This window comes from Nannobrachium achirus (genome assembly GCF_963921795.1).
Source record: "Nannobrachium achirus genome assembly, chromosome: 19".
NCBI lineage: Eukaryota > Metazoa > Chordata > Actinopteri > Myctophiformes > Myctophidae > Nannobrachium > Nannobrachium achirus.
In genome coordinates, this window is record NC_137826.1 from 30,254,076 (window position 1) to 30,264,084 (window position 10,009).

Sequence of the window (10,009 nt, forward strand, 5' to 3'; positions counted from 1 at the left end):
CGACAGCATAACAGTTTATTTTTCAATGGCACATTTTAATGTAGATTATAGCATCTATAATCTCATCTAGTACTCATAAGGATATATATCTACAACATTTGAGCTTGTTAAGATATGTTTTAAATAGAAAAAAACACATTTGTCTTCACTGTTCAGCACTGGAATGAAGCCTCCATGTTAAGCATTGAAATGAAGCCTGCATGTTTGACAGTGTGCAAATGGCAACTTCATAAAAACTTGGCAGACAGCGTTATAACAAAATAAAAATAAAGATGTAGCCTGCTTTGCTCGCTTGGCAATATAGAAATACCGTCTCAGTATTAATAATGTTCCGAGGAAAAACATTTGTACCATTTTGGCACGTATAAACTATCAAAGGCATAACTTTCTAGTCGGAGGAGCAGTTTATTCCTGTTATTATAAAATCATAATATGGACAATTTAACAGCCACAGTCACCAAATGGGAGCAATGCCCCCAAAGGCCAGAGCTGCTTTGTTTAAAGGAGGCAGGTTTGTTTGTAGTGCCTAGCATTACTTGTTGTAAATTAAAAACATTGTAAAATGTTACAAACATTAAAATGAATTGTGCCTTAACAGTATTTGTCTATAATGTAGTAAAAACTAAAACCACAAAACTAAGATTTGCATCAAGTCGTGTTTTGTGTACTATTCCATCACCAACACAATAATCCTGGTGATGATCAAAGCTGCTTACATGTTAGGCATTACAGAGGAATAAGTCTCTATTTCTGAAACTGATTCAACGACCCTATCAATCAAGGAGTGCTTTTCTTTATAAAGAGCAAGGGGAAGTTCACCCGCACACAGCATATATAATTCCAATGCAGTTCATATCTGAGGAGAAGACATCATCTGTGTATATACAGTATTACTCCACTGAGGTAGACAGAGAAACATTGGAATCAGGAGTGTTCACAATACTTAAATTAGACTAATGCTGGTTAAGAGAGTACTATATAATTATACTGCAATATCAGTGATTTATATCCCTTTCGAATGGCTTATCCAAACATATAAACCTAATATGAATAAATATACATTTGCGTTTAAAATGTGTAAACACAGAGGGCCCAATCTTGCCTTACCCCTTATGCCTAAACCTTTTACTATTTTGAGAAAATAATTAATAATAATAATAATTCAAATGATGAGCTGATCTACAAGCTCACAAGTTGTAGATGTAGGTATTTTCACTAATTTAAAATAGTAAAAAATGGCAAAACCTTAAGGCATAATGGATAAGGCGCGATAAGATAGGGTCTTGATTCTACAGACTCAAAAGAAATGGAGTGTGTCCGTGTTAAATAGATAAAACAACAGTATGAAATGTAAGAGACACAGGCCAGCACACATAAACCTTTACAAGCAGAATACTGTTCAGGTCATATCAATGGCAAGAACTCACTTATTTAAATAAATGTTAACCATTGTTAGAGCAGCTATCCTTCTCTAAGTTATGTTATGCATAGAGGCTGTCGTGAAGGAGAAACCACTTAGTCAAACTGCTTCATCATGAACTTCCGGCTGACTTCATAACCAAGGAATAATGCTCCGTTGGCTGGGAAAGTGCGAATCATGGTGGGGGTAAGGCCGGAGTAGAGTGCTCTAACTCCTAAACATGGAATCATAGCAGAGGCAGGGTAGTTTACAAACTGAGATGTGGCACTTGAAGGAGATAAAATCTTCTACTCAGTAGGCTTTGTCACTTAGTTGAAACAAGTTGATTATTCTTCCTACCTTCAGTGCGTGCGATGATCATGAATGTTTTGAAGAATCCCGCCTGTTTGCCTGTCATGGACATCACTTGTATCCGGGACTTGACACAGTCCATGGGGTAGACCACCAGCCAAAGACATGCCCCTCCAAATCCACCACTGAACACAATCGGTGCCACACCTGTTACATTTGACAGTACCAGTTAAAACACACATTACGTTTCATTATAGTTATAGATACTAACACACCACCTGCTCATTCAAACCTATAATAAAGTGCATTGAATGCTGCATTATATAACACACTAAATTTGACATGAGCAAATCAAGATATTTGACTTCCTCAGGACCAGAGTGAACCCCAGAGTCCATCGCTATAATAAACAGGAAGGGGGCCAGAGTGTCACCCTGTAGTGCCCACTAGGATCTCAGAGTGAAATAGGGGTGTGAAAGAATATTCTTTATTCGAATATTCGTTCGAATGTTAACAATAAAAGAATATTCGAAAGTAAAAAATTGAGCTTCGAATTAATTTATATAAATTAAAACAAATCTACCGCACTTCTCGCGAGATTCTGGGCGCATGGAACGTTAAAAGGTGGCTGGTCTCGCAAGGCAGAAGTCTCCATTCGCTGCTGCAAAAGTGGGCTGATCTACAAGTCCACAATGCGTCGCTGATCCAATACGTTGTGGGCTTGTAAATTAAGGGTGCCTATTTAGCAACACCGTCATACGGCGAAGAATAAACCTCCAGCTGCTTAACTTTCCCTTCACACTGTCACTGGCCGTCCGCCTCGCAGTGCACACTAAGTGCTTTTAAACTTGCTTACGTTGATTCAGAATGATTAACGAGTCAAGCTGAAACGGGCGACTCATTTGGTAGTGACGGGAAGGCAGACTGTTTACGAGACTTCTCCACCGAAAACACAAAGCATGGATTTCTTCTCTCACCGAGTCAGTCTCGCCTCCACACAGCCACGGTAACGGTAAAACTCCCTCCGTCACACTCTTGTAGACTACCTAATTTGGTTCAAACCAAAACATAATCCATTGGTGTGATAATTGCTCGTTTCATGTCGTGGCTGTTCCAACTCCATCACAGCTGCTGTGACGCTTTGCAACGACCATGCGATGCTGGCAGCTGCTCTTGCTTTTACTAACGCCAGGCACGTGCACACAGACATCAAACGGGGCTTGAGCCCCTGCCCTTTTAAGAGAGAATTGTCCACCAAAATGCCCTTTTAGAAATGTCAGCCCCTGCCTCTCTTAACATTCTTTGCACGTCCCTGACCAACGCAGACCTGCACGACCGCCAGTAAAGCGATAGAAGCGACTGTCTACAGTTTACAGTTTAGGCATTTAGCAGATGCTTTTAATCCAAAGCGACTTACAATAAGCAGATAACACATCACAATAATAAACAAGATAATAAGTCAGTACACCAACAGCAATATAACAATGCAAATAAAATAAATCATTTTAAAAAGGTTTCTTAAAAAAAAAAAAAAAAAAACGAAGTGCGAATGCTTCGAATTATTAGAATTATTCGAATATTCGAATCAACGGTGGATTTTAGAGGGAATATTCGTAAGCTATTTTTGGCAAATTTTGACAGCCCTAGAGTGAAACAAGTTCAAATGAAACAAAAACCTTGCAGACAAAACTGGAAATGGTAAATAAATCTTTAATTTACTAAAGCACTAGAGAAACAGTAGCTCCTTTCGGAACCCCTCACTCCACTGCTACGCAGCTCCGAGATGGGGTTCCTACTGGTAGCATGCCGGAATCCTGCGGCTGGATCGCCGATCCGCCGTTAGCGAACACTTCTTACCTTTGGTGAACACTCTATCCAAAAAGTGACGGGTCTCTGTTCATCTATAATCGTTTTACTTCTTTAAGGTGGTAGAAACTCGAAGCACTGGGGTGAAATAAAGACTTTATATCGCTCAGAAGGTCAGCCGGTTCTGTGTTTTCCCCGTTGTGTAACTTGTGTATATGTCATAGTATATTAGAGAAACAGCACATTCGAGACGCGGAGCACTCGTGGTGCGGCACGGGGCGGAGCAAGCGGTCGCCACAACAACGTACTCCAGGCGGTGCGCCTCTCTATTGTCCACGACACTGCGAGCGGCTACCGAAGCCCCCCTGTATCCACGAAGCCCAAACGAGTTACGAGGCCCCCCTGGGTCCACGAAGCCCCAAGCGGCGCGAAGGCCAGCGGACCTTGCGCGAGTGGCCGCGAAGAGCGGGCCAGGGCCGCGCGGCCGGCGGAGCGCCGCGCGAGTTACGAAGCCGTGGTGAATGCAATCGTTATATTTATGCCCAGGCCGTAAGGCCTGGGCAAGCGCACGTTAAACGCCCTGTCCAAGTGACTACAATGGAGCTAATGGCTAGGCTAGGCTAGGCTAGGCTAGGCTAGGCTAGTAAATAAAGAGTAAACACTTCCGGTCTGCGGCGAGTTCAAAGCGTGACGTAACTCTCTTATATACACTCTGGTGAATGGCAGAGCAGTGGCTGACGTCGCCATCTGGTGGTGATTAGTGTGTGGTGAACGTCAAAACGAGTGCTCCTTGACAACTTTTACTGGTTTCTTGAACATACTGTAACATATATACCACGTGACCAGGGGAGGCAGTAATGTTTTCCTATGCGGCCGCAACTTCCGGAATGTCTAAAAACACAGAACCGGCTGCTCGTCTGAGCGATAAAAAGTCTTTATTTCACCCCAGTGCTTCGAGTTTCTTCCACCTTAAAGAAGTAAAACGATTATAGATGAATAGAGACCCGTCACTTTTTGGATAGAGTGTTCACCAAAGGTAAGAAGTGTTCCCTAACGGCGGATCGGCGATCCAGCCGCAGGATTCCGGCATGCTACCAGTAGGAACCCCATCTCGGAGCTGCGTAGCAGTGGAGTGAGGGGTTCCGAAAGGAGCTAGAGAAACAGGGAGACCCATGTAATTGAACAAACATATATACATATAGCAATGATTAATATCCGAATTTAGAGCTTTAATGATTTAACGAACTAAATGTTGTTTTTAACAACTAAAAATGCATCTACAAAACAGGTACTGTGTAGAGCAGAGGTAGTAATTTGCCAGTACTGTACCTATATCATCCTTGTCACATTTCCAGTGGTCTGCAAACGTGGAGCGACAGAGTTCATAGGCGCCGAAGAAGCAGAAGTACCCAGGAACCTCTCTGGCGATGGTGGTGGTCAGGCCCTGGAAGAAGCCCAGCGGTCCATCAGTCCTCATCACTGTCTTCACCACCGACCACACTGTGCTTCTACCACAGCAGAACAAATTTGGCTTGAGGCTGATCTACTGTAGAGTATACTTTGTCAAATTACATGTTTTCAACTGGAATGTTTGGTGAGGATGATCTACTGTATACCACTGTTTCTCAAAGTTTAAAGGTCTCCCCTTAACTCTGTTCCATACACTCTCAGTTACAGACTCAATGTAGGCCCCCATAAAGGACAGGGACCCACAGAGTCCCTGCAATCCACTTTGCGAACCACTGGTGTATACTTTGTCAAATTACATATTTTCAACTGGAATGGTTGGTTTTGTTTTTCTGTTGAAAATACCGAATTTTTGCCATATGATGAATTATAAATTCAGCCTTTGTTAGTCTATAGTGACTACATTTGCATGCTGAATCTAATGGGAATACTTTACAAACAAAAAGTAAGTGTTTATACGATCAAACATGTAGGCCATGACTGAGGTCTATGAAACAAATGCATTTCTACAAGGGGCGAAACATTTCTTTGTGAAGCAGCAGAATGCTTATATAAAAATTATTCTTTTTGAACATTTGTTTATGTTGCTGGTAACTATGACAGGGCCTAAATAGGGCTTAAATTGTGAGGCTTATTTGCAATTAGGACTTCTCAGAAATAACTTTGTCCTCAAAACTGTGATGTGGGCAACAATTTGCTCAAAGGTTACACAGAATCAACACATTCCCCCCTCAGATAGAAAATACTATCAACCGTAAAAAAATAGTGGCATAAAACAAAAACACACTTTTGGCCACTGGCGATCTTGCCGGATGTCTCCATTTCATACATGGCTTGGAGACGGCACTTCACAAGCTCAGTGGGGCACAATACAAAAGAGGAGAAGATGGACGCCACTGAACCAGCACAGGCTTTTTGCGTGTCACTGAAAAGACAAGACACGGAAGAGACAAACGTATTCAGACAGAAATCACAAACACATCATTTTAAGAGCAATTCAGCAGCTTGCTTTGCATGTAAACCGGACAACCATCCCGGGACTAGGGCTGTCACAATTATTACATAATCGTCTAATCGTGATTATTTTACATAATCGTGATTATTTTTCATAATCGTCATAATCGTTTCCATGTAAAAAAATAGTGGAAATAGCAGATCTGCAAGCTCACAGCTTGTAGATCGGCTATTTCCACTATCAATGTTGTTTTTTAAGTATACAGTTGTCAAAAAAAGTCAAGTAATTTCTTGGTATATTTCGCTTATGTGTCATATCTACCATGTGTAACTTTAAAGCCTAAAAGCCAAACAGAAATGTAATTGTCAACGACAAAAACACAATTAAATCGTTAATCGCAATTATTTGAGAGAAAATTAATCGTCATGTAAAATGTCATAATCGTGACAGCCCAACCCGGGACCATCCTTACCTGAGTACTGCGTCATTGTTTAGTCCAACAATGAAACGAATAACCTGCTGGCAGAAGCCATAGCTCATGAAGAGCACAGAGTTCTCTGCAACGTTGGCCATTAGAGCTGGAGTGGTGCCTTGGTAGAGGCCACGTAGACCCACTTGTCTGTAGGTGGATGTAAAACAGTGGACGAAGCCCCGATACATAGTGGGAAAGGTCTGCATTTTTACTTTGGCAGTGTCTAATGGCTGCCCACTCAGGACACATGCTGCACCGCCTAGGACAAATAACAAGACGGAAAACAGAGAAAGACAGACCCAGTTAACAGAACAATGTGTTACCTCACTGGTTCCCAAACACTGGGTCGGGATCCATTTGTGGGTTTGCGGACAATTGTTTTTATGGGTCTTTAATTTTTGGTTTCCTACATTTTGTTTTTAATTATTATTATTTTAAAACATTTTCCAAAAAAAACATTCCCCAAAAGGTTTTTTTTTCTTCATTGTTTTAAGCAATAAAGAAATTCCATAAATTAGAAAACAAATGTTTAAGAAGTAATGAAAATAGCCGATCTAAAAGCTCACAACGTGGCGCAAAGCGACACGTTGTGAGTTTGTAGCTCTCCTGTTTTCATTAGTTTGGGTCCCGGGCAAATGTCAAATTTCTCTTTTGGTATTGAACATACATTTCTATGGCCAATTTGGCCATCATAAACATCACAGGACAGCGTGTATGTATTGACAGCAGACTCACACACTGAATATGTGTCAAGATAGATTTGGATCAGACTGAACAGGCCTTGTGCACTATGGAGCAGTGCACACAATCAATGGCAGCACAAAGAGACCGGGTGCATAAACAACAGAAGTCAGCAAAAAGATCCTGCCAGGTCAGACAAAGGTCTCTCAATATTGCACACTTGTTGGCTATTGTTGCCACTGCTGATAAGTTTTTTACAAGTATAGTCAAAGCACCAGACTTTTTGTGTGTACTCCTAACGACTTTGAAAAGGAATAATAGGGTATATTTACCTACAGCTCCTGCCGAAAGGTCAATTATGGCCTGGACCACTGGATGTGGGGCCATAGTGTCTGAGAAGTTGGCAATGTTCGCTCTTCTTGAATCAGCTGGCTAAAGCTCCTGCAAAGGTTCCCAATTAGAATTAGACAGAAAAGATCTAGATTGTAAATGTAACAAGAAGGCAAGGGTGACGCTGCTCCTTCTTCCATATTTCCCTTGGCTCGAGCCAATTTCAAACATTCATGGTTCTTTTTATCATGACACAATTATAATAAAGTGAGCAAACCTCCCAGTAAATTGTCCGGTAATATGTATTAAGAGGAGATGAAGATTAGTATCAGAGCAACAGAAGCAGAGCAATATAATTACAGCACTTAAAGCATTTGGATCACCATACTATAAATGGGGTAATTATTATATTTAGATAAATACATGTATCTGTGTGTGTGTGTGTGTGTGTGTGTGTGTGTGTGTGTGTGTGTGTGTGTGTGTGTGTGTGTGTGTGTGTGTGTGAGTGAGTGAGAGAGAGAGAGAGAAATAATACATCAATAACACAACTATAATACAAAAATAACATAACTCTTAAAATCATATTTAACTAAAAGCACTCTAACTGTTATTGTCAAATTTACAGAAGATGATCTTTGAACGCAACCATGAGAGGGCGACATGTGCTCTTTACTAGCACTCCTATGCAACAGCCTCCAAGTCAAGATAAGGACAAATGCCCGAGTATGTAATATTATCCAATCCATTGTATTCTGTATGACCGGTTAGGTGACTATATACTGCGTAAAAGCTACATTTGAAACGCCAAGGTAATGCCCACAGTTTTCTGTGAATCTCTCACTTTGCACTTGAATTCAGAATGCCACCCGGGGTAGCCCTGAATACAGGACGGTATTCAGGGCTACCACCCGGGGTAACTTGATACCAAATTAGCCACGCTTTCGTCACTATATTGCAATAATGCACTCGTATACCTTTACAGTTACAGAACAACAGAGATATAGATCAAGTTTTCTTCATAGTGTGTGAAGTTCATACAAACCTTTTTTAGAAGATCAAAGACGAACTTGTTGTGGCATCAAATGTCAAGGCAATTGTCTTTGACAACACAAGGTTGTCAACCAGCTATACACGTCCACCGGGGAGATTGCATGCTATACACATGCGAATAATCGATGTGAAATCCGAAGCTCAACAAAACATGGCGTTTCTCTGCGTGCATCTAATCTTTTTCTAACGATTATCAATGAATGGAGGGATGATCGAGGTCTGTGCATGACGTTTTAACTGCATGCATGCATAACAAAATAAAGGATACAAAAAAAGCGAAGCACTACCGGCTTCGGTTTCATGCTTCGTCGCGCGATGGTGTCGCTCGTCGAAAATGGCAGATCTACAAGCTCACAGCGAGTCGCAGACGAGACAGCCTGTGAGCTTGTAGATCTGCCATTTTCAGAGCATGAATCGGTCTTTATTTCCGGTTCACTGTGTGCGTTTAGCTGAAAGCTGCGAAAGCATGGTGTTAGAAAACACCCTTTTAGTGAAGACATTTAATTAAGAATCATATAATATAGGCCGACATAATATAATAATAATATTAAAAATAGTATATGTCGAAAATGTGCGAACGCTGAGCACCCACAAAACGTCACTTCCGTGTTTAGGACTACAAACGGTTAGGACTACAAATGATGCTGCATGTTCCAAGAATGATGAAATAAATAATTCACTGTTATGTACTGAACAGTAGGCCTATGTTTATTCTTGCCTATGTTTAATCGTAGTTTCGCACAAGAACTATAGAAGAGATTAAACAAGTGTCCTATATTCACATATTTCTCTCAAAACATTCAGATCTGTAAGAGACAAATTCCTTCCAAAAAAGCAGACCCACACAATTTAAATATTTTCCTTATTTGCCTTTTTATAATAAAAAAAACATTGTCTACATCACATACAAGAAATCATCAATATTTCATTTGATCTATTTTCGATGAACAGAAATGTTCCCCATGCCCATCCCTCCCCTAGAACAAACTCCTTTATACATAGTATACTTTACATACCTATAGTTCCTGTTCATTCTCTTTACATTATACAACATTATCAAAGTATTACCAATAGCTTTAAAATAAATACACTGGTCTCTCCATTGTAATTATAATCACTATCCTGATTGTACATACAGTAGCGTACCCATTTCCCACAATTAGAGGCAAATGAGTGATTTATGTGCCTCGTTTCAACAAAACCCAAATCAATAACATATTTAAACATTTTCAGTCAGGATTTAGATTCAAACAGCACCACAGTACAGAGGAGACTGCACTTATTAGAGTCACAAACGATCTTTGAATGAATGCTGACACCGGTGAGTGGTGAGGGTTCCATAGGCCTACTTGTTTTGTTTGACTTGTTTTGACTTGAGTGCAGTATTTGACACCATTGATCATAATCGTCTTCTCAATCGATCAGCAGTTCCCAACCTTTTCTGGACCAGGGCCCACGTGGAAATATTGAAAGAATTCTTCGCCCACTCAACCTGATCACTTAACGCGCTGCCGTGTTAAATGATGCGATTGGTGTG

General features: G+C 40.8%; 1 protein-coding gene across 1 annotated transcript; it reads right to left on the reverse strand.

Annotated features, from left to right (window-relative positions):
* Nucleotides 1-1,515: 1,515 nt before the first annotated feature.
* On the reverse strand, nt 1,516-7,479 carry slc25a15b (solute carrier family 25 member 15b; the record flags this gene model as incomplete). The annotated part of the gene is made up of 6 exons (XM_080749062.1): nt 1,516-1,634; nt 1,760-1,918; nt 4,847-5,025; nt 5,772-5,909; nt 6,412-6,670; nt 7,425-7,479. 6 exons carry the CDS (start codon nt 7,477-7,479, stop codon nt 1,516-1,518), a joined length of 909 nt encoding a protein of 302 aa, XP_080605188.1.
* Nucleotides 7,480-10,009: the final 2,530 nt, after the last annotated feature.